The sequence below is a fragment of the Pleurodeles waltl genome, chromosome 3_1, assembly GCF_031143425.1.
Source record: "Pleurodeles waltl isolate 20211129_DDA chromosome 3_1, aPleWal1.hap1.20221129, whole genome shotgun sequence".
Lineage (NCBI taxonomy): Eukaryota > Metazoa > Chordata > Amphibia > Caudata > Salamandridae > Pleurodeles > Pleurodeles waltl.
In genome coordinates, this window is record NC_090440.1 from 1,697,377,937 (window position 1) to 1,697,403,717 (window position 25,781).

The 25,781-nt window shown below is 46.4% G+C and overlaps 1 protein-coding gene across 11 annotated transcripts in view; it reads left to right on the forward strand.

The window, feature by feature from the left end:
• HDAC4 (histone deacetylase 4) overlaps positions 1-25,781 on the forward strand; it is a 1,159,747-nt gene that overhangs the window by 895,054 nt on the left and 238,912 nt on the right. For all 11 annotated transcript variants that reach the window (XM_069225509.1, XM_069225507.1, XM_069225510.1 and 8 more), the window contains 2 exons: positions 18,064-18,110; positions 19,300-19,407. In XM_069225509.1, the coding sequence (XP_069081610.1) occupies positions 18,064-18,110; positions 19,300-19,407 (155 nt within the window). The remainder of the gene's footprint in view (positions 1-18,063; positions 18,111-19,299; positions 19,408-25,781) is intronic.

Sequence of the window (25,781 nt, forward strand, 5' to 3'; positions counted from 1 at the left end):
GGCAATGCTAAATTTCTCCACAACAATCAACATCTGGTGTGTAACCTATTTCTCGCCCTAATCATCAAGAGACTACCTGTGACACCTGCAGATCATTCAGATCAAAGAAATTCTTCTGGACAGAAGGGCACATTGATTGGAAATGGCGCACAAGACTCCGGACAACACCCTGGACATCTTTGGGGAGAAACACGCACAGGAGGAGCCTGCACGGGAAAAGGAGGCCCTTTCCATCCAAGGCTCCTCATACTCTGACATCCAGTCGTTAATATAGAAAGCCACAAGATCACCTTGATGCAACCTGTGAATACTGGCACGCCTCCTGCTCACCCCAAGACTCTTAAGAGGCCCCTTCTAGAGGTTGCTGGTCTGCCACTGCCACCAGGCCATGCACGGATCTGTAAAATTGCTTCGGCTGCCCCGCATTTTAGCTCTGCTCCAAAACATCAGCCAAGACCAAGCCATCGTCTTCAGCTTCAGCCTCCTACACGTCGGACTGACAGGTTGTTTCTTTCTAGTTGGGCCTCGGCTCTGAGCCGAATGCCTATAGCCTCCACTTCAGTGCTGACAAAATTGCAACAACCGAAATCTTGGACCACAGAGCTTCTAGACAGTCCCTTGCTACCCATTCTCCTGTGGAGCCAATATTGGAGACCATGGATGCTCGTCAGCGCAGCCTCCAAATTCAGGAGGGTACAGGATGCATTATTACTTCACCTCCTGTATTTTTGAAGAGGAAGCTTCCCTATCAGGAAGCTTTGGACACTCCTCCATCTGAGAATTAAAAAATCAAGGACAAGGCCACCAGCCCACCTCGTAGGCCTTCTCCACCACCTCTTTCTCCACATCCTCCTCCACCCCTTCTTCCTCTCCATCTCCCTCCCCATTCTCACGCTTCCAGGAGATTAGACCCCTCTGGGATCCTCTGAAGATTTGGGTGGGCCACAATTGACTCAGATCCATGGGACACTTCTGATCCATACCCCATCCCCTCTAATGACCCAGTCCTCTACTCCGCACACCCCTCACCACCAGAAGACACTACTTCCTACCAACAAGTAGTGGCACCGGCAGCTGCATTCAATAATGCAGAGTTACACAGGGACCCTATTGAGCCGGACTTCCTGTTTGATACACTTACCTCTACACACAGGGATATTAAGTTCCTCCCAATGCTCCCTGGCATGCTTCGTCACACTGAAGAACTTTTTAAGGAAATAGGCTTCTCACCCTTAGAGTTGACAAGAAATATAAACCAACTCTCTCTGACCTAACATATATTAGATCTCTGGTCCCTCCTAACTCAATTGTTGCCACCACAGCACAGAAACATGCCAACAGTTAGGCCACTGGGGATTCCCCTATTCCGGAGAAGGAGAGTAAGAAAATTGATGCTGCGGACAAAAGGGTTGCTGCAAAAACAATGAATCATTGGTGTATCGCCAACTTGCATGCATTATTGGCCAGATATGATCGCGCTAACAGGGATGAAGTGGAGGAGCTCCTCCAGTTACTACCAGATTAGCACCGGAAAAGAGTTCAACAAATAGTTGCTGAGGGACAGACAGTTTCCAGCAACTCAATTCTTTGTGCCCTGGACGCTGCAGACACAGCTGCACATGGCACTAATACTAGTGTTCTCCACAGAAGACACTTTTGGCTCCACAGATCCAGTTTCAAATCAGAGGTTTAGCCAGTGGACCTTAATGTTCCCTTTGACAAGGAGCACCTTTTTGGGCCTGGCGTGAACACTACCCTTGAAAGCTCAAGAAGGACACAGACACAACAAAAGCTATGAGGGCTTACCAATCTCCTACACAGAGGGGCACTTTTCGTCACCCTGATTTTAGAGGCTCCTTGAAAACCACATCCTCTGAGGCACCTATATTACACTCCAGACTGACTCAAGACTCCTACTCTAGAGTTTTCTACAGAGGTTCCTTTAGAGATAACAGTAATAAGGGATGAAGTAAGAGCACTGCCTCCCGAGGTTCTTCCTCCACTGTAATGCAATGACTGCCTCCATCTTCCCTCTGCTCATTCCACACATATTGGGGGAAGGCTGCAAATCCTTCTTTCTCACTATGTCAACATCACCAGGGACCAACAGGTCCTCTCCATTATCCAGAATGGTTATTGTGTGTTGCTCATCACCACTCCTCCCAGTCTTCCCCCTCGCACCCACAGTCTATCTGAGGAACACCTCACCCTTCTCAATCAAGAGTCACAATCCCTCCTCAAAGGCGCCATAGAGCCTGTTCCGTTGAAACACCAAGGGTCAGGAGTATACTCCCTATGTTTCCTAATTCCCCAAAAGGATGGTTCTCTCAAACCTATTCTCGACCTCAGACTGCTAAATCGAAACATCCTGTCAGTGCACTTTCAAGTGGTAGCTCTTCAAGATGTTACTCCAATTCTACATCAATGCGACTTTTACAGTCTGGATCTAAAGGGCACCTATTTTCAGAAGGCAGAACATGCACATGCTCCTTATCTAGACGACTGGCTCATCAAAGACAGTACCTTACAACAGTGCCAATATCGTGCCCAGTTGACAGTGGATCTCCTTCAAACACTGGGTTTTACTCTGAACTTCTCCAAGTCCCACCTTCAACATCTTCAGGGACAGCCCTTACTAGGAGCCATTGTCAATGCAGAGTTAGAGTTAGCATACCCAAATCCAGCCCGCGTTCAGAGTTTTCAGTCTCTTCTCCCTTAATTTCAGAAGAATCATACACACACACACACCATTATGAGACTGTTAGGGATAATGGCATCTTGAATTTCCATCGTTCCTATGCCAGTCTACACATGCATCCCCTACAACAGTGTTGGTCTCGTCAATGGTCTCAGTCACAGGGTTAACTGGAAGATATGGTGTTGTTAGACCGCCATACGCCCCGTTCTCTGCAATGGTGGAACACCACCAACCTGTTGAAAGGCCGGCCTTTTCTGGACCCTGTGTATCAAGTCATTCTGACCGCAGATGCATCACTGACTGGTTGGAGCTTTCACCTCCAAGACCGCAGAGTAAAGGGCCTCTGGGGTCTCAGTCACAAATCCCTACACATCAGTTACCTCGAGCTTCAGGCAGTGTTTCTAGCCATGAAAGCATTTCTTCATCACCTATCTCACAAAGTTGTCTTAGTCCGCACGGACAACGTGACAGTTATGTGTTATCTACAGAAATGGGAGGAACACACTCGTCCCAATTATCACAACTCTCTGACAAAATGGAAGTTGGTTCTCCACCACCACATCTACGTGATGGCAGAGTCTCCCAGGGACAGACATCAACTTTGCAGACCTGCTCAACTGGATGCAGCAACAAATCCACAAATGGGAACTCCATCCACAAGTACTTCAACCTTACTCTGCAAAGTGGGGGACACCTTTTCGCTCCAGCAGAAAATGCAAAATGCCCACGCTTTGCCTCCAGGTATCTGCACCCCCTATCCAGGGGCAACACTGTATGGATGAATTGGTCAGGGATATATACTTGACGTTTTCCACCTCTCCATCTCATTCCATTTCTGCTTCGGAGGATCAGGCAAACGTCTCTCACCATGATCCTTGTAGCTCCCGCTGGGGTGCGTCAGCCGTGGTTCATCACACTTCTAGACCTATCAGTAGTCCCCCATGAGGAACTTACCAATAAGCCGGACCTTCTCACTCAAAATCAAAGGCAAATCAGACATCCAGACCTCAAGTCATTCAACCTTTTGATATGGCTCCTGAGGTCGTAGAGTTTGGTTAATTAGGATTGCCTGCAGAATGTATGGACATTCTCCGGGAAGCCCATAGACCCACAACTAGAACATTTTATGCTGCAAGGTGGAAATGTTTTGTTTGCTACTGTCAACCCAAAAGTATTGACCCCATGGAAGCTACTGGTAAGTGATCATTTGTTATCTGCTCCACTCATAGAAAGCAAATTTGGCTTACACTTTCATTTGATTACAACTCACAGCCGTAGTTGCACATCTACAGAACAGACAACATATTTCTTTAGAGTCCCAGTCATTAAAGCTTTCATAAAAGGCCTTAAAGGGTCATTCCACCCATGATAACCCCTGCACCATCCTGAAACCTCAACCATGTGCTCCCCAGGCTTATGTGCCCTCCTTTTGAGCCACTTCATTTATGTCCTCTTCAGTACATTTCTCAGACGGTAGCTTTCTTAGCAGCCATCACATCACTCAGGCATGTAATTGAGCTTGAGGCACTAACCTTGGAAGAACCTTTCTTCCAGATTCATAGGGACAAGGTGGTCCTTTGTACAAACCCGAAGTTCCTTCCTAAAATGGTTTCACTATTCAATATAAACCAATCCATTGAGCTACCAGTCCTCCTTCCACAATCTGATTCTGTTGCAAAAAGAGCTTTCCACACTCTAGATGTTAAAAGATCACTCATGTTTTACATTGACAGGACCAAAGAGTTTAGGAAAACTAAACAGGTCTTTGTAGCCTATTCACTACCTCACAAAGGCAGTTCAATATTCAAAACCAGCATAACTAGGTGGTTAGTTAAATGTGTACATACTTTTTATGCTAAAGCAAAGAGGCTATTACCTGTTAACCCTAGAGTACGTTCTACTAGGTAAAAAGGCACCACTATGGCCTTTCTTGGAACTATTCCTTTAGCTGACATTTTTAAGGCAGCTACATAATCTACACCAGACACATTCACAAAACATTGCTGTGTGGTAGATGTGCTAGCACGTCAGCAAGCCAATGTAGGTCAAGCTGGCTATGAACACTTTTCCAGCCAATTGCAACTCAGATAGGCTAGCCACCTCTTTTATTGAGGGTCTGCTTTACAGTCTATGCACAGAGCATGTGTATCTACAACCACACATGCTATTGAACGGAATATGCTATTTACCCAATAAGCATCTGTTTGTGGCATGTAGTCCTGTAGATTCACATGTACCCTCCCTGGATGCCTGTGGCCGTTGCAGTTACACTATGTTTGTATATATTTGTACATATTTAGTTACACTGGCACAGGCATCTTCATCTATATTTTTCTTACACTTCTTTCTCATCCGCCGGTGGCAAAACAGTCTAACAAAGGAGTCCATGTCCTTCGCACTTACCGAGAGAAGGAGTCACTCGATCCTGTGATTCAGAATGCTTCTCCGAAGAAAAACAACATGCACCACACCGGACCCAGCACTGGATAACAGGAGTATGCAGAGCTTGTGAATCTACAGCACTACGTGCCTGAACATAGGCTTACTGGGTAAGTAACATTTTCCTTCCAACACTTCAGTTAGATGTGCCCTAGACTGTTGTGACACTGCAGCCAGAAGTATCAACACAAGTGTACTTGTCCATAGACATGCATGGCTGCATAGATCTAGCTTGAAGCCAAATGCTCAGTAGAAGATTCTTAACAACCCCCTTGGTTAAAGAGCATCTCTTCGGCCTACAAGTTGATGAGACACTAGAGAAGATAAAAAAGGACACAGATACAGCTAAGTACATGGGGGCAATTCAAATCCCTGCTTCTAGAGGGTCCTTCTGTCACACCACCTACCATGGTGGTTCAAAAACCATCACCCCTGAACCTTCCACCTCCTACCAGCGTGGGCAGAGTCCATACTCTCCCACAAAGTCCTACTGTAGGGACTCCTATAGAGAAACAACTCAAAGGGGAGGGGCAGATGGTACTTCAGCATGTGGTGCCACCACCACTGGTAAGCAGTGACTCACTTTCCTTCCCCCCCGATCACACTTCACCTGTGGGGTGACATCTACAACATTTTTCCCCCATTTGGCAACGAATAACAACAGACTTATGGGTGTTGGACATTATCCAGCATGGTTGTTGTCTGCTGCTCATTACCACACCTCCCAACATTCCACCTTGCACTCATCGGCTCACCATGGAACATCAAACATTACTGAAACAGGAAGTCCAGGCATTCTTTTGCAAAGGAGCAATAGAACTCGTACCTCTCCGACTCTAGGATCGGGGTGTAAACTCTCTATACTTACTCCTACCCAAAAAGATGGTACTCTCAGGCCAATCCTGGACCTAAGACCCCTCAACAACTACATTCTTTCAGAGCACTTCCACAGGGTCACTCTGCAAGATGTTATTCCACTACTTCAACATGGTGACTTTGTCTACTCCTAGATCTTAAAGATACATACTTTTGCATACCCAGCCATCCAGCCCATTGCAAATGTATCAGGTTTGTAGTGGACAGACACTACTACCAATTCAAAGTCCTCCCATTCAGGGTCATCACTGCACCAAGAGTTTTTACAAAATGTTTAGCAGTGGTAGCGGCCCATCTCCACAGACAACAACAACACATTTTCTCATATCTGGATGACTGCCTTATAAAAACCACATCCCACAAATACTGTCAGCAGAGTACCCAGGTAACAATACACCTCTTTCATATCCTGGGATTTACAATCGATCGATCTTCCCAAATCCCACCTACAGCCATTAGAGATACAACCATATCTGGATGCAATTCTGAACACTCAAATTGGAATAGCCTATCCCAATTCCAACAAAATCCAAAAGTTTCAAACATTTCTACATCTATTTCAACCAAACCAGCAGATCACAATGAAGAGAGTTTTGCATCTTTTAGGGATGATGGCTTCTTGTATTGCAACAGTACCCCATGCCTTCCTACACATGCGGCCACTGCAGACTCAGTCACAGGGTAATTTATAAGATATAGTGTTGGTAGACTGCAAAACATATTACTCTCTGCAATGATTGAATCCCAACAACCTGTTGAACCCTCTTCTGGACCCTCTACCTCAAATGACTGATACAATGGATGCTTCTCTCATGGTCTGAGTTGCACACCTGAACAACCTTACGATACAGGATGTATGAGATACCAATCATCTGGGTCTCCATATCCACACCCTCAAGCATCAACCTGTTTCCCTAGCCTTGAAAGCATTTTTTCTCCCGCTAATTCACAAAGCTGTCCTAGTCTGGACAGACAATATGGCAACCATGCATTATCTACAAAAACAGGGGGGACACGGTCTCTTCAATTATCACAACTAGCACAGATCATATGGAAATGGGCTCTCTGTGACAACATTCATCTAATAGTAGAGTATCTTCCGGGGATGGACAACAACTTTGCAGACCTGCTATGCAGGATGTAGCAACAAGTCCTAAGCAGGATAGGGGAAACCCCCAACTGCAAATCCTACTTCTTTACTTCCATAAATGGGAGTTCCCTAACAGACCTTTTCATAACCGCAGAAAAAGCAAAATGCTCAAACTTCGCATCCAGTTCCTCACACCCACTATCCAAAGGGAATGCACTATGGACAAGTTGGTCAGAGATATTTGCGTACTCTTTTCCTCTTCTCCCACTCATTCCATTTCTTGCTCAAGCAAACCTCGCTGACAATGATCCTAGTTGCTCCCGTATCTGGCACTGTTGGTTCACAACACTGCCAGATCTCTCCATAGTTCCCCACGAGAGTCTCCCTCAACAGGCCAAAGCTTCTCACTCAGAACCATGGAAGGATCATGCACCCAAATCCCAATACTCTCAACCTAGCAATTTGGCTCCTGAGGTGTGAGTTTGGTTACTTAAATATACCAAAAGAATGTATGGACATTCTTAAAGAAGCTCATACACCTACCACTAGAGCTTGTTATGCAGCACAGTGAAAATGTTTTGTTTGTTACTGTCACTCTAAACAAATCAACCCTTTCACAGCCACTGTACAAAACATTGTCTGTTACCTCCATTTACAAAAATAAGGGTCAGCATTCACATCTCTAAAACTACATTTTGGTGATATGGCTGCCTAGCTAAAAAAAATAGGCAACACCTTTCTTTATTCAAAGTTCCAGTGATTAAAGTCTTTATGGAAGGGCTTTAAAGAGTTACTCCACCACGGTTTCCACCCACACTCTTGGAACCTTAACGTTGTTCTCACAAGGTTCATCTGCCCACCATTTGAACCCCTAAACTCATTCCCTCTTCAATTCCTTTCTTGAAAAGTGGCATTCTTTGTTGCCATCACTTCCCTTCTTCGTGTTAGTGAGCTCCAGGCTTTAACTTTGGAAGAACCTTGCTTCCAAATACACTGGGATAAAGTGGTTCTCTACACCAACCCTAAATTTCTTCCTAAAGTGGTTTCTCAATTTCACCACAACCAATCTGTTGAGTTACCAGTTTTTTTCCTCAACCAGAGACAGTTGCAGAAAGAGCTCTGCGTAGATTAGATATTGAAAGAGCCCTCATGTTCTATTTTTGTACAACACAACCTTTCAGAAAAACTAAACAACATCACATAAAAGCAACCCAATATCCAAACCAGGCATAGGCAGTTGGATAGTTGAATGCATGCAGACGTGTTACACCAAAGCCAAAAGACCTTAACCTACACCTCCTAGAGCACACTCTAGTAGGAGAAAGGAAGCATCTGTGGCTTTTCTAGGAAATATTCCCATATCTGACGTATGCAAGGCAGCTACAAGGTCCACACCACAAACTTTCACCAAACATTATTGTGTGGATGTTTTAGCCAACCAGGCACTGTAGGCGGGCAGTGCTACGTACTCTTTTACAAACAACTGCAACATCCACAGGTTAGTCACCCCTTCTGGGATTGGGGTCTGCTTTACAGTCTGTGCAGAGCATGTGCATGCACAGCCACACATGCCTCAAACTGAATATGTTACTTACCCTGTAAGCATCTGTTCGAGGCATGTAGTGCTGTAGATTCACATGCTCCCACCCTCCTCTCTGGACACCTCCCCTGCTGGAGATCCATTATCTCATTCAGATGAGTCTTAAAAGATTATTGAAATGGGCTACTCCCTTCCGATCATTTCTTCATCCCTCTCCACCTTCCCACACTAGAGCAAATTTCAGAGGGGCACTCGGTAGGCATTTCTTTTCACCAAGGGTGCCTTTGTGCTGGAACCTCACTTGGACAAAGGAGAAGGGTATTATTCACAGTACTTCCTTGTTTGGAAGGAGAACGGGGGCAGCAAACCTATTCTGCACCTCTGACTGTTCAAATGCCTTTCTGGAGTAAGACAGATTCAAAAAGCTCAAACTGATTCAGGTTCTCTTTAAAGGACTAAGGCCGCATGGTGTTCCTTGGACTTCCAAGATACGTATTTCCATATCAACATACTGCAGTTCCATAGACATTGCCTGTAGTTCAAGGTGGGCCAAGAACCCTTTAAATTTGCCATCCTCCTCTTTGGGTGTACTCAAAGCTAAGGCAGAGGTTGTTGCCTGTCTTCGGAGTTGTTAGTATATGTATTACTGTACTTTGACGCCTGGCTGGCAAGCTCACCACTGTTTGTCGTAGACCACCTAGGCTTCTTTATCAGCTGGCCTCATGCATCCTCGTTAACCCAAACACCAGGTGGCATATGTGGAACATCCGATCCCAGTGGGCTCAACATCAGGGCTTCATCTCGGACTCCATTCAGATCTCGAAGGAGAAGTCTCTTCATTTGCATTGTGGTTGGCAAATGCTAACTGACCTGAGTTAGGCCACTCTGCCTTCCCCATTCACAGTTCACGTTGGGAACTGCTGTATTTGGGGGGAGTGGGGTTTACCTGGGAGAGGTGGAGATCAGGGGCTCCATATCCTGCTGGAGCTTGAGAGATCTGTCCAGCTTTCAAAAACCTTCCTGCGATCCATCAAAGGGAGACTAGTGAGAGTCCTCACGGACAACCCTACAGCCTTGTACTACTGCAGCAAAAAAGGCGGAGCAGTGTCATGAAACATTTGTTAGGAAGCATTACGTCTCTGGGGGTGGCTGGACCAACAAAACATCATCTTGTTCACCAACCACCTACCTGGGTCCTTGAGTGCCAGGGCAGAAAAACTAAGCAGGTGTTGTCTGGCAAACCACAAGTGGTGTCTCCACCCCAGTGTGATGCAGGGCATCTTCAATAATTGGGGGAGCGCCCTGGCTAGATCTTTTCACCACCATCAAGCTCGCACAGTGTTAGCAATTTTGTACACTGGAGTTTCCTCCTAGACTTTTGTTAGGGACATGAGACTTCCCTATGCATTCCCACTTCTATCTCTTCTACATAAAGTTCTGAAGAAAATCATGACAGGTGGCCTAAGTTATAATAAATTCCCCAGATTGTGCCAGGACAGTATAGTACCCAGAGCTCCTGTACATTTGCCCTCGATCAGGCTACCACTTTGGAAGGACCTTCCATCTCAGCAGCAAGGCATGGTCCTGCATACAAATCACCACAACCTACTTCTCTAAGCATGCAGATTGAACTACTGCATCTCTGCTTTTAATTTGCCGACCAAGGAGGTTGATTTTATCCTTGCTTTTATTCATTCGTCCACAAAGTCTTATGTCTGCGTGGCCCTGGAGGGGAATTTGTTGCCTGACGTAGTACCCGAATTACCAAGCCCTTACAGGTTCCTTTGTATTTTTTCGTTACCCAAGCAAGGTCTTGCAGTAGATACTATAAAACGTGTGTGTGGCATGTGTGGCTGTAGGTAGATATGCTGTGCATACTCCTGCCATCTAGTGTTGGCCTCAGATGTGTACAACTTGTTTTTGATAAAAGAAGTCTTTTGAGTCATGAGATATAGTGACTCCTTTCTTAGTTGGTAATGTGCATGCACATCAACTGCATAGTTAGATTGTTTTATTCCGCTGTTGGAGTCGAATGTGCTTCGCTGAGGCTCAAAGTCGAAGCCACATGGCAATCTTCGTTAAAGCCTCTTGAGTTCTCCCTTCCCAGCAGCCCTCAAAATAATCCTTTGGTGCATTTACCTGTGGTTTACTGCTTCGGTTTTGTGTTGGCAGTGTTCCCAATGTTCAAGTGGGTCCTCGCCCCTGACGAGCCCCTTTCATCAAGCCTTTTGCTCAAGAATGTTAACAGTGTGATGATGATGAAAAAAACACCTTTTTGATACCGTCCACAGTGCCATTCAAAGTACTTGTGGACAGATCAGTATGCCATCTGCAGTTTTTGTCCCCGGACCACAGCAAGGCCTCCTACTCCACTTGTCTCACATTTCAGTTTAAGAAGACCATTTCAAATGGTCTCGACCATCAAATCACACAATGTGCCAATGAACAAAAGTGCGACGAGGATACACCCGACATCTACGGGGAAGAGGTCCAAGAGGAGGAAGATGTCAACGTCAGGCAGACAACAGGCTTCAGCCCAGAGCCTGATTCCTCATTGGACTCTGAAAACCCAGATCATCAGCGGACCATGGCTCACCGTCGGAAGACACCCACAGTGAGTACCTCACTACACCAAGGCTCTCACCACTCCCGAGGAGGCTGGGACTCAAGCCCACATTCGGGGACACAGCCTTGTGGGCCAGCACTGTCTTCCTGCCTTGGCTGGCACCAACCAAAGGCTTTGGAGTTGACTCCAACAGAGAGGCAGCTGCATAAATTCCAGCCTACCTCGATACAACAGTGCCCACTAGTCCATCGAAGCTGGTACTGAAGGACTACTTGGAGCCGAAATACACATCGACGTTGAAAGCGACCTCAAGGCCGAAACAACCTTTGGCGCTCAGTCCTTCATCCATGGCAGACTCCAGTAGCCAGGAGTTCCCCATCTTACAGTGCATGCATGAGGATCTGGACTCTTGACAACGAAGATTGTGTATTCACCCTCACATGGGCAAGATTATTGCCAAGCCTCCACCTCAAGTGCATCAAACTGTCCCTCGCAAGAGACAGCTCACATTTGAGGAGAAATTGGTGCTCGAGCCTCCACCTCCTCCAAAGCAGAAAGACATGATAAGGGCACCAGTCCACTGCCTTCAAGACCAACGCGTCTTTCTCTTCCTTCTCGCCCACCTCCTCTATTGCCACCACTACCACCTCCACTGGTACTACCCACTCTCCACAACCACAAGCTCCCAATTTTCCACAGGGGTCTACCCAGTCATCATATCTGGAAGAGAGCTTTCCATCCTTAAATTCCTATGAGGTTCTTATGACCAGGATCCCCAGGATGGCCCCTGGGAGGGTTACAAAGTGGTCCCTTCCGGGCTCAACGACACTGACATACCCTGTCAAACCCTCCCCTCCTTACAACACCATCTCTTAACATAAGGTTATGTAGAGTGCAGCCAACTTCCTCAAGGTGGATTTGCACTCCATCCTGAAGAAAATGACTTCTTGGTGAGAACGCTCTCCCACACACAGCGGGCCACCCAATTTGTGCCAAAGTGTGAGGGCATGCCTAAACCAGTGCAGGAGGTGTTTAAAGACCCTATGAAGGCCCAGAAGTTGACAAAAATGATAAACCCTCGCCATCTGGCCCAACCTTCATTACAGGCCAACTCCTGCCAGATTTGTTGGTTGTCTATGCTGCCTGTAAGCAAGCCAACACATAGTGCACCAGGCCAGGGACGCCTTTTCCCCCGAATAAAGAAAGGAAAAAAATTTATGTGGCAGGGAAAACAGGCTGTTAACAAGGCATGACCGTTCCCAATGTGATGAAATGGGAGAGCTCATACAATACCTCCCTGATCAGTACAGGCAGCGGGCTCAGAAGATTATGTCGGAAAGACAGACCATCTCCAACACCTCCATTAGATGCGCTAGTTATGAGACTGACACTGCCGCAAGGTGAGTAAACTCTAGTATCCTCAAACACAGTCATGCTTGGCTTGTTATCTCTGGCTTTAAGCCAGAAGTTTAACAGCATCTGATCAACATATCGTTTGATGGAGAATGCCTGTTCAGCCCACAATTTGATCAGATGCTGGAGAAAATAAAAAAACAGACACTGATACAGCCAAAGTGATTGGTGCTCTCCAGTCACACTTTCTCTTGCACCTCTTTTTGCCACACACAATTTCATGGAAGCATCAAGGCCACCTCTAGGGAGGCTTCCACCTCCTATCAGAGGCAGCAACAGCAACCCCAAGCATCCTGGGGATATTTCAGGGCTACATATAGGGGAAACAATTCCAAGGGCAGAGGTAGAGGTGGATCGGTTTAAGCAGCTGCCCTCCTAAGCAGTGACTCCCTCTCCCTTCCCGCTGATCACACACCACCATTTAGGGGTGTTGTCAGGGGTTCCTTTCACAATGGCACATCACCACCTAAGACCAGTGGGTCCTTGCCATTGTAGTCCATAGTTACTGTCTGGAACTCACTGCTACACCACCAAACATCCCACCACACACACACACACACTCCCTTTCTCCTCAACACCAACAGCTCTTTCAAGAGATGGCTGCCGCCCTTTTGTTTGCTCAAGGGAGCCATAAAACCTGTGTCTCTTTATCAGTGCAACACAGGGATGTACTCTGTACTTCCTAATTCTCAAAAAAGATGGGTCTCTCAAGCACATTCTAGACCTTGGCCCCCTCAACAAATATGCAGTCATAGCATTTCCACATGGTCATGCTCCACGGTGTTACACCACTTCTCCCACAAGGTGACTTTATGACTGCATTCGATTAGAGGGCCACCCTTTTCCACATCACCACTATCTCAGATTCATGGTAAATGGCCAGCACTTTCAATTCAAAATTCTATCATTTGTCATTACCACTGTGCCAAGAGTTTTCACCAAATGTCTGGGGGTGGTCGCTGCTCATCTACAGAGAAATGGCATCCATATTTTTCCTTTCCTCCACGACTAGCTGATCGAGGAGTCCAAGCTAGCAGCAATGTCTTGCTCACACGCAGATCACTTTAGCTCTCCTTCACAATCTGGGGTTCACCATCAGTGTGGGAAAGTCCCTTCTTCAGTCACTACATATACAACCCTTCCTAGGGACAATATTGAATTCAATCAGTAGAATGGCTAACCTTCAATTCTGCTCTACTACAAGCCTTTCAGTCCCTGCTGCCTTTTTTCAGCCATACTGTCAGCTAACAGTGCGCACGCTTATGTGCCTTCTTGGCTTGATGGCATCCATCGCCATAGTTCCACATGGCCAGTTTCACATGCGTCCTCTCCAAGAGTGCCTAGCAGCACAGTGATCACAAGTGGAGGGTCTGTGGGAAGATCTAGTGGTGGTAAATGCCAGCACCCAACACTTTCTGCAGTGGTGGAACAGCATCAATTTATTGCAGGGCTGGCCTTTCCTAGACCCCGTTCCAAAGGCGACCAGCACCACGGATGCCTCGCTCATGGGCTGGGGGAGCACATCTACAGGACATCACTGTTCAGGGTTTGAGGACACATGAATTATCTGGAGTTGTTGGTAGCCCTGTTAGCTCTCAAAGCATTTTTCTGCCACTTTCACCACAAAACAGTCCTGATCACGACAGACAACATGACTGCCATTTAATACTTGCAGAAAGGGTGGGGGGGGGTTGAATACTCCTCCCAGCTTTCGAGGTTGGCATAGGACATTTGGCGGTGAGTGATTCACCATAAAGTCCACCTCCTAGCAGAGAACTTTCCAGGAGTGGACCAAAAATTTGCAGACCTACTCAGCAGGATGCAGCAACAAATCCACAAGTGGAACCTCTTAACAGTCATCCTGTTCTCCTACTTTCAGAGTTGGGGGATTTCCGACATAAATCTGTTCTCAGCCGCTGAAAACACCAAATACCCAAGCGTCGCCTCCAGCTTTCCACACCCATAGTCCATGGAAAACTCACTGTGGATTAATTGATCAGGGATATTTGCTTACACTTTTTCACCTCTCCCACTCATTCCGTATGTGATTTGAAAGCTTCGGCAGACCTCCCTCACCTTAATACTGGTGGCTTCCACGTGGTCCAGGCAACCTAAGTTCACAACCCTTCTCGAACTCTTGGTAGATCCTCACAAGAAGCTCCCCAAAATTCTGCACTTTCTGACACAACACTGGGAGTACCATGAGACATCCCACCCCCAGGTAGCTCAGTTCAGCGATCTGGCTCCCGGGGTCCTAGATTTTAGTTACCTATATTTACCCCGAGTGCATGATCATCCTCAAGGAAGCTTGTCACCCCACTACTAGGGCCGTGAAGTGGAAGAGGTTTGTCCACTACTGCCAACCCAATCACATTGACCATCTGAAACCAACTGTGTAAGACATATCATATGCCTGCTACCTGTTGAACCTGCAGTGCTCAGGCCTGGGTTACACATCCATTTGCCTACACTTAGCTGCAGTGGCAGCATATTTACAAAACAGTGATCACTCCTCTCTGTTTAGAATCCCTGTTATTAAAGCTTTCATGTAAGAGCTCTAGAGGGTTATCCCTTCCAGGATACCCCAGTCCCATCCTGGAATCTCAAAATATTACTCATAAGACGTATGGAACCACCTCTCCCCAAGTCCCTTCATTCTTGTCCTCTGCAGTTTTTATCCTAGGAGGTGACCTTCTTAGTTGCCATCACTTACCTTGGAGTGGAAAGTGATATTCTAGCACTCCTACTGGAGGAACATTTTTATTGTGCATGCTGACAGAATAGCCCTTAGGGCTAATTCAGAACTTCTACCCAAGATTATATCTTCTTTCCTCCTTAACCACTCAATAGAAATAGAGCTACCTATGTTTTTTCAGCATCCAAACTCAGCAGCAGAGGCTGCATTTCACACACTAGATGTAATAGAGGGCCCCCATGTACTACATTAATAGGACAAAATCATTTAGTAAAACGCAACAGTTATTTGTATCCTTTTCAAAACCACACAAAAGCAGCACCATTTCAGAAGCTGGAATTGCTCACCGGTTACTCAAGTGTATTCAGACCTGCAATACCAAAGCCAAAAAGGCAGCTCCCTGTTCCACCAAGGGAGTATTCTACACGTAAAAAATCATAGTGTGTGGATGTCATAATGATACAGCAAGCCCATGTGGGCCAGACTGTCTTACCTACACTCTTCCAGTGTTCTGCAACATCCTCCGGCTAGCCTCTGCTTCGTAGGAGAAACTGCTTTACATTCTATGCACAGCATGTGTATCTACATGTACACATCACACAAATATAAACTGTTGCTTACTGCGTAAGCATGTGTTTGTGGTATGTAGTGCTGTAGATTCACATGCGCTACCCTCTTCCTCGGAAGTCATTGGATGTTGCAGATAGCTTTTTCCTTTTTTAACTGTTCTTTTTGCTATTGCATGGGCATCCTTACGTATTCCCATGCTCTATCTCGATCCTCACCCGCTGAACATCAAAATATTTTGTGGAGTTGATGCCCATACGCTTTGCCAGCTAAGGGAGGAATCACTGTACTTCGTGACTCAAAAGACTCCTTCACACAAAAACAAGTTGTACACATCTGAGCCCAACACTAGATGGCAGGAGTATGCACAGCATGTGAACCTGCTGCACTGTATGCTATGAATAGATGATTACAGGGTATGTAACATTTTCTTTATTGGCCCTTTTGCCCTTTCTGTGTTCACTGGACCAACGATCACCAGTTGGGATGCATTGTATTAAAAAGAAGACCCATATGGTTTCCGCCAAACCATTTCTCAAGCATCAGTGGGACCTTAAGTTTGTCTTGACATTTCTTATGTGAATGCCCTTTGAGCCTTTGGACAGCTGCTCCTTAAGGCTCTTTACATTGAAGACAGTTTTCCTTATTGCCATCACGTCAGTGTTTCACATGTCTGAAGGCCAGGCGTTGTTGGTACAACAATGCTAAACTACCACCTTTTCAGACAGCTTGGTGCTAAGGAAATGGGCAGCCTTCCTTCCTAAAGTTGTGGCACTCACAGTGGACAGTTGATCACTCTTCCAGCGTTCTTTGCTCAGCCTCACCCCTCAAAGAAGGGCATTGATCTATGATGTAACAATGTTATGCCTTCTAAATAGACAAAATGCCATTGAGTCAATGATTATCTATTTGTCGAGTTTTCATGTACAGAGAAAGATGAGCCATTGGAAAAGAGGACCCTGTCAACGTGAGGGAGGCCTGTGTATAAAGATCTAGCATGACTGTTCAAAAAGCACTTATTAACATTTAATTCCCATGGTCAAGGCCAGTCAGTAACGTTGGCGCAAAGGGTGCCTGTTCTTGATTTCTGTGATGTGGGTGTTAGTGCATACGTTCACAAAGCATTACAGCCTTGGCAGCCAGGTTTACCCGTAAGGGCCCTTCGCCCTCTCGCTTATGCAGGACTTTTTGTCCTGAGTCAGCTCGCTAGGGCCTCCATTTTTGGAAAGTATAGCTGTGGTATGCAGTGCCTAATTTCGATTAAAAAAAAGTTCAGTATCTGTTTCTCAGAAGCCGGGTGGTGTCACTGCCGAATACGTAGACTGTCTACTCAGGAATTCCCCTTATGCCTCCTTCATCCACCACCATACATTCTTTGCTCATTTTCCCACTCTTGTAGTCTTTTTCCATCCCTGGTGTCCCTCTGTTTTCACAGTTTTTCTGTATTTTCTTTCCTCCTCCTTACCTTCTCTGCTGTCTTTCTTGCGGTTTTTCTGGGTGAAAGTCTGATGATTAAAAGTAAGCCTTGGTCTCCAAAAAAAAGTGGCGGTGGGTCCCAGCTGCAACCACCAGCTCTAATTAAACACAGATGGCATGTATTCTAAAGATGAGGAATCTGCGGTAAAGAATTATTCATCAGCAGAACAATTTTCTACTCTTCGGCAGTGCTGTTTGTTTGCGAATATTCTTAACCATAGATTCCTTACTGCCCCACCACCTCTCCATTATGTGGAGTAGCCTCTTTAACATCAGAAACTGTCCTAAGTTAGAGGTCAGCCTATTGTGGCCAACAAATTGTTCAGTGCTCCTCATCTGGATGCGCAGAATGAGAGATGAATCAAACTGATTTCCACGCTCAGGCAGGGTGCTTATATGCTGCTCTGTTACTTCTAGGGCAATACAGGGTCACTATGGTGCCTCACGACTCCACACACTAGCTTACAACAGCACTGCTAGGAAAACTATTCAGATCCAGTCTGGCATCTTATAATATTATAAAGATGAACAATTTGCTCTTAGAGTATCCCCAGAAAGAGGGTTACCAAAAGTAAGTACATTTTCTGCTACAGTATGGGTGTAATTGTTTTGCTAGCTCTTGAAGAAAGTGCTGAAATTTTGCCTTTAATCACTATGAGAGCTTAATTTTTCATACTGTTTTTCCTTCTACGTCTCCTCACAGGTTCTTTAACATCCATGTTTGTTCGCCTGCCTTGTGGGGGTGTTGGAGTAAGTGTTTGCTTCCTTCTAATGCAACAGATGCTTATTTCCTACTTGCACTTTTGACATTTATTTGATTGCAGAAAATGTTTTTACAAAATGTTTGTATGGCAATTTTCCATACTGCATTCAGGGAATTATGTTGTAAATGAATGTGTGTGTTTATAAAAAGCTTAGTCGTTGCTACTGTATTGTACATGTTTGGTCTGCGAGGGAAACTTGCAATACTTCTGTGATGATCTTATTCTCTGCTTGTGTGGAACGTCCTCTGCTGGTCTCTAATTCATGTGAAGAAACTTTGTTTCTATTTTGTGGGTGATAGTTAATTCTACTTGTTGAGGAAAACCCGCAGCGCATGTGTTATATGCTTACTTTGAATTTGGCACTAAAACATAGCTTTGCCAAAGTTGTTTGTGCACAACTTCATGTCCTGCATTCTTCTTAAAATCTTAGAACTAAAAACATCCATTCAAAACAGCAGCAGAAATAATTGTTTCCATTCAATAAGGAATAATAGGCATGAAGAGCAGGACATTTGGAGAAGCAGTCTGGAACTCTGACACAGACATTCAACAATGCAGGCACAGCCAGAGACGAGTATATAATTTCATTGGGAGGAATTAATTAGGCAGTCACAGACACTGCTACAAGGGGAGACTGAGTCCCCAAATACACATGCATTCACCATAGCCCATATCATGCGGACAGCAGGATAACTTATTACTGTGGAACACAATAACTGTCCTTACATACAAGCATTTTAAAAGGTTATGTGACCCACCATCTGGGGCTCCGTTACAAGAGAATTCCACATCTGTATACCATGTCTATCAGAACATTCATATTGGTGTTGGAAAAGAATGCAGTACCTTACCTCTCGTATATCTCTACTAAAGGGAAATTCATAATGACTGAGTAGAACACACTAAACACTCGTGTGTTGGAGAACCTCTCCTTCCCCCTGCCATAAATTACCTCCCTTGCTAGCTATCATTTCCTGCTCCTGCAATCCACTAGCGGGATTCCATCTCCAGAAAACCCATGTTTTGTAGTCGATGCTCATCAATTTGATTAATGTATTAATGACCACAAGCAGTATATAAGGCAGATTTGTGTCTCGTAACATAATATTGAACCTTGCTAGTTTGCCTTTTGCTGGGATTAGGTTTGTAAGCCTGGCCTGTCTCCTCTTTTCTAGGTTGACAGTGACACAATTTGGAATGAAGTGCATTCATCGGGTGCAGCTCGTCTTGCTGTGGGCTGCGTAGTGGAGCTGGTCTTTAAGGTGGCATCAGGAGAGCTCAAGGTTGGTTATGCCCTTGCTCAGTAACTTGCCAATGCTTTCGTTTTTGTGCAAAAGAGTCTTAAAAAGTTGGTTCGATCCTTGGTGCTAGCCTTTTAAATTATCATAGTGAAATGTTTACCTCAGCTGTGGTATGAAAAGAATTCCTCAAGTTGGCAAAAGAGTTGAAGGCCATTTGCATCAGAATGTGTGTGAAGTATAGAGAGATTTGTGTTTTCAGCTTGCAGGACTAGGTGGGGGCAGAAATTTGCCAGTCTTCACAAGGAGAGGGATTTTTGATTAACCAGTTGACCACCTCTTGAAGGCATTAATTTACACAGAAGGAATTTGAAATTTGCATTTGCAAATCAATAGCTTACTATTTAATTATAATTTAGAGAAAAATAAGAATCCTTTGGCTGAGTGTACAGAATTTAGCAGCATCGGTCAGTTACATATGTCCTTGCTTTACATACTCCTGCCATGTAATGGTTTAATCCAAAATAGTTTTGGGAAGTTTGACAAACATCTCTTGAAGTTTGACAAAAGATGGCACCTGTAACCAGACTGCCAGAGGTTGGCAACAAGACTGCTTTCGAAGCATATGAGACTATGCATTCCATGTAAGAGGGAGGTAGTCCACTTAGGCCAAAGTCAATATTCATTCCGTACAAACAGTTATAAAATAATGGAGCCAGCTACTGGCTAAGCAGACCCAATCCTGCCATCATAGTTTCCAACATTGCAGTGGTGGAGATATGCTTCCAGACTCTTGGTGGAATGCTGCCTCTGTAGTTCAGTCACCGCCAACTAATTTGAGTACAGGTAGGGGCTTTGTTGTGTAGAACACCCTGTTGTTCCTGTTTTGCAGACAAATGAGATTTTCCCCTTCACATAAACATGTTGAACCTTTTGGCTATCTATGCTTGAAAGTAAGGGAGCATCCACCCTCCGCACATTTGCCCGCTGACATTAAACCTGAGGTAATGGGCCTTACAGCACAATATGCTCCTCTTAGTCCCCCATGTTGAGTATCTGCTCCTCATGAGTGATACAATGCCCCGTATTTCATTAACCCCATGTTGGAGACTTGAAATCATCCAATTATGTCTTTTTCACTCAACTGAATACTAGATGCTGTCACCTTGCCTCCTAAATAGACGGAATGTGCCAGATTTCTAAAGGATGTCTGGTGTTGTACTAGATAGGGCTTTTATAGATGTCTTTCTTCTGACACCTCTATTCCACAGAATCCTAGGAAAAATCTGTAAGATTTCAGGAAACTTGCCATCCTAATGACTTTGGTTGGGATTCACCAAGTTTGGCTCTCCGACCTGCTCCATCTACTTCAGAGGGATTATATTTAGCTTTCCTGGTGTCCTGTTACCTGTGAAGTGCAACATTCATCCCTGCCATTGCTCAACTGGGTTCTTGTGGAGTGGCTTTGTGCACCTAAGCCTGTTCTTGAAGACCTGGACATCCTGGTGTCGGAAGCTGGCCTGGTGTGTGGTGAGCACCTATGGTGTTATCACCTTATACCAGGTCCAGGTATCCCCTACTAGTGAAGTGTAGGCAGTGTCTAGGGAGCCAGGGCTCTATAGAGGTAGGTGTGGATGAGCAGCCAAGACTTATCCAGGAGACATCCAATGCTTATGCAATACCACTATAGTCACACAGGACTATCACACATGAAAGAACCACACAATGTTAAAAAAATAAAGGTACTTTATTATGGTACACTGTATTCTAGCTAACACAAATACCAGAATACTAATAGGCAGCCGCCCCCCCCGACCGTAAGTAAATACACTTTATATATTCACAATAACAATCAGTAAGGAGCATAAAAACAACCAGCATTGGCAAAAGTAGTAGAAAATAGTGAAGGCCCTAGGGGAGGCCATATACTAAGAAAGTGGAATGCTAGATACAGTCCCCCACCCAAGGGTGTGGAGTCTTTAGAGGGGAGCTAGAAGAATTAGGAACCCCAATAGGTGAGTGCTAGAGTGACCCCCAGTGGCCAGGAGAGCAGAGGTAACTAACAGGATGACTTTAGAAAAGGATTATGCGTGACCCAAACCAGACTGTAGGAACCCAAAGGTGGATTCTGTAGAAGAGAACATGCAAAGGAAGGGGACCAACTCCAGTTCGTGATGGAGTGCCAGGTCGTGGCAGGAGCCACTACCCACCCTTCTGTGGATGCACAACCAGGTCAATGAGGTACGGAGAAGACCAGCTGTGGAGCACAGGAGATGGAGGTGTCCCTGAAGTGATGCAGTTGGTGTTCCACGTCGGCTGTTGGGTTGCAGTTGGTCAGTGGTGCAGGAAAACCACCAACAAGCCTTGGCAAATGCAGGTGAAGGAAAATAAGTTTTGCAAGGCTGAAGGGGACCAGCAAGGTCCAGGGGACTCGACCCAAGTAGGGTTGTCCGGGGTGACCCTCCGCAGTCGGGAGAGTCACCAGAAGCAGTTGCAGCCCCCACAGGCAACCCACTGGCAGCAAGCACAGTAAGTAGCAATGAGGCCCAGTCAGTCTCTGGAGCAGAACAGAAGAGACTGTGCTTGGCAGGAGGAAGTGCTGGGGGCCTGGGCTACACAGAGCCTCAAGAGCTAACAAGCCTTGGTAGCTGCAAGAGTCACAGTGGACAGGGGTACTGTCCTGCAAGGAGAGACAAGGGCTTACTGTTTCCCAAGTAGGACAGCTGGCAGAGAGGACCAAGGGGACCACTCCAGACCACCACCTGTGATGCAGGATCCACGCAACTCCTGACATACAACACGCTGTCTTAAACATGCCCTTTGACAATGAACATCTGTTCGGCCCAGAGGTGGACACAACTTTAGAAAACTTGAAGAAAGATTCTCACACAGCTAAAGCGATGGGTGCATTATACACTACACCTGCTAGAGAACGTTTTCGTAGGCCACAATTTAGAGGGGGCTTCAAGCCAGCAGGCACATTAACTACATCCACTGTAGCAACATCCACTTCACAGCAAAAACAGACCTTACAATTTTACGCAAGAGGTTCATTTTTAGGTTGCTACATAGCATCCAATAATAGAGAAAGAGCCAAACCATCCACTTCCAGAGGTTCATCTACTGCAATTAAACAATGACTCACTCAGCATCCCCACAGCCCACACATCTCCTTTGAGAGGAAGACTGGTAAATTTCTATCCACAATGGCAACACATCACTACAGACCAATGGGTTCTGTCAAATATCCAACATGGTTATTGTCTGGCGCTCATTACTGTTCCACCAAACATTCCCCATTGTTCACACAAACTTAATTAAGAACATCTCAAGCTACTAAAAGAGGAGGTACAATCACTACTACTCAAAGGAGCCATAGAGTTAGTACCCATATCCCAACAAGGATCAGGAGTATATTCACTTGCTTCCTAATACCAAAAAAAAAGACTCCACATTCAGGCCAATTCTAGATCTCAGGTCTCTCAATCTATACATTCTCTCAGAACACTTTCATGTGGTCAGTCTACAGGATGTCATTCCCTTATTACAAAAAGTAGATTAAATGACGGCATTAGATCTCAAAGATGCATTTTTCCACATTCCCATTCATGCAGCACATCGCAAATACCTAAGATTTGTCATCAAAGCACTAACAATTCAAGGTACTACCATTTGGAGTAACAACAGCACCAAGGGTATTTACCAAATGTTCAGCGGTAGTTGCAGCATTCTTTAAAAGACAACACACACATGCCTTCCCATATCTAGATGACTGGCTAATAAAGGCCAGTACAAGCCAAGTCGGTCAACAACACACTCCGTATACTGTTGATCTATCGACGTTGACCCGATCCTTATAACCGATGAGTCGGAGTGGTGCTGACGCCACCTCTGTCCTCGATGAGACCCACTCACCCCAGGTCGGATTTAGACCCTTTTCCCTATGGGTACGAATTCGGGGAAGGATTTGAGGGGTCTCTGTACTCTTATGAATACCAGGATGACCCATCTTTGGACTGGGCACAGGAACTGGGCAAGGCCAGTGGACTGGAATCTTCTCCAGAAGATGGCATGCTCTCTCCTCCTACCGTGGCTACGGCAGAGGAAGCGACTTATGGTATGGTGGTCAGTAGGGCGGCTGAGGTCCTTGGCCTTGAGCTACCTACCGAAGAGGTCCGGTCCAGACTTCCTGATGGAGGTGCTTCAACCAGGGGCTTCCACATCTGTTGCCATTCAATGAAGCCCTCACCAATGTCCTTTTGGGTACTTGGTCCAAACCCAGCACAGTGGCTCCTGTGAATAAAACTATTGCACGCTGCCATTGGCCCTCCCCGAACGACCCCAACTTCCTGTCCCAACACCCCACACCTGAGAGTCTTGTCATCCAGGCTTCCTCTTCCGCAGGAGTATTCCCTTCTACACCCCCAGCTAGGGAATCAAAAAGGCTGGAACAATTTGGGAAGAAGATGTTTTCTTCCTCCAGTCTCGCGCTGCGGTCCATGAACACTGCATGTCTTTTGGGCCGCTATACCCACTCTCTGTGGGATACGGTTACGCAAGTTCTGCCGCAGATACCGGAGGCCCCTGCTATTGTCTCCAAAGCTGTCAGCGATGGGAGAGATGCTGCAAAGTTCACGATCTGATGTGGGCTGGACACGACCGACTCTCTGGGCAGATCAGTTGCTACAACGGTGGCCTTGAGACACCACTCCTGGTTGCGTACTTCTGTTTTTTCAGGTGATGTCCAGCTGTCTCTCATGGACATGCCCTTTGATGGCTCCCGTTTCTTTGTAGACAAGGTGGACTCTGCCTTGGAGAGATTCAAGGACTCCTGGGCTACGGCTCAGTCCCTTGGTCTTTTCGCTGCCGCTCACCCCCCAGCAGTCCTCCTTTTGCCCCTTTCGTGGCCATGGAAGGGGCTCCCTGTTGCATCCCCCACCTAGCCACCGTGCCACCCATGCTGTTCAGCCGCTGCGTGGCCGGGGACACGGAATCCCACGTGGGTGTGGGACAGGGAACCAGAAGTCTGCCCAGTCCACCACTGCCCCCACTAAACCCTCCTAGTCCGTCCCCTCACTCCGATCCAGTTGGCAGCAGGATTCACCATCACCTGCCCCACTGGGAATCCATCACTACGGACAGGTGGGTTTTGCAGATAGTTTGAAAGGGCTATTCCCTCCCTTTCGAATCTGCCCCTCCGGCCATGCCTCCATCAGTCAGCCAGCTTCTGAAGGGTCATTTGGCACTTCTCCTCTAGGAAGTCGCGGCTCTCTTAGCTCTGGATGGTAGCGTTGGACTTGCAGGGCGCTTATTTCCACATTCCCATTGTGCCTGCCTACAGAGGTTAGCTACGATTCCTGGTAGGTCACGAGCACTATCGTTTTACCGTGCTCCCCTTTGGCCTTACCAGCGCCCCTTGGGTGTTCACGAAAGTGATGACCGTGGTTGCAGTTCATCTTCACGGGTTAGGGGTCTCAGCCTTTCCCTACCTCGAAGACTGGCTGTTGAAGGCAGACTCGCCCCAGAAAGTCATCTCCCACCTTCAGACTACAGCGAGCCTCCTGCACACCCTGGGGTTCACTTTCAGCGTGCTGAAGTCACACCTGACTCCCTCTCAGACGCTCCCTTTCATCTGAGCTGTTCTGGATACAGTGCAGTTTCAGGCTTATCCTCCCGAAAAGTGAGCCCAAGATATTCAGACTTTGATTCTGATCTTTCATCCTCTGACATAGGTTTCGGTGAGACTAACTCTGAGACTGCTGGGCCTAATGGCCTCCTGCATCCTGCTTGTGACACATGCCAGATGGCGTATGCGGGCTCTGCAGTGTGACTTGAAGTTCCAATGGGCACAGCATCAGTGGAATCTCTCTGACATGGTCCAGATCTCGGAGGGGACTGGGAAAGACCTGCAGTCGTGGCTTTTGAATCAGCATTGGGTCCACAGCAGATCCCTCTCCCTTCCCCAACCAGATCTATCTATAGTGACAGATACGTCGCATCTGGGTTGGGGCAACCACATGGGAGAGGTGGAGATCAGAGGCGTATGGTCTCCATTTCAATCTTCTGGAGCTCCGGGCGATCAGGCATGCGTTGAAAGCATTTTTTCCCTCTGTCAAGGGGAAAGTAGTGCAGGTGTTCACGGACAATACTACCTCCATGTGGTACTGCAACAAACAGGGCGGAGTAGGGTCCTGTATCCTTTGTCAGGAGGCACTATGCCTCTGGACATGGCTGGAACATCAGGGCATTACCCTGGTAGTTTAACATCTAGTGGTTCTCTCCATGCCAGAGCGGACAAACTTGGCCGTCGATGCACAGCTGATCACGAATGGCGTCTCAATCCGGAGGTGGCGCACGGTCTCTTTCAGCAGTGGGGAGAGCCTTGGTTAGATCTGTTCGCACAATGTCAGCTGTTTTGC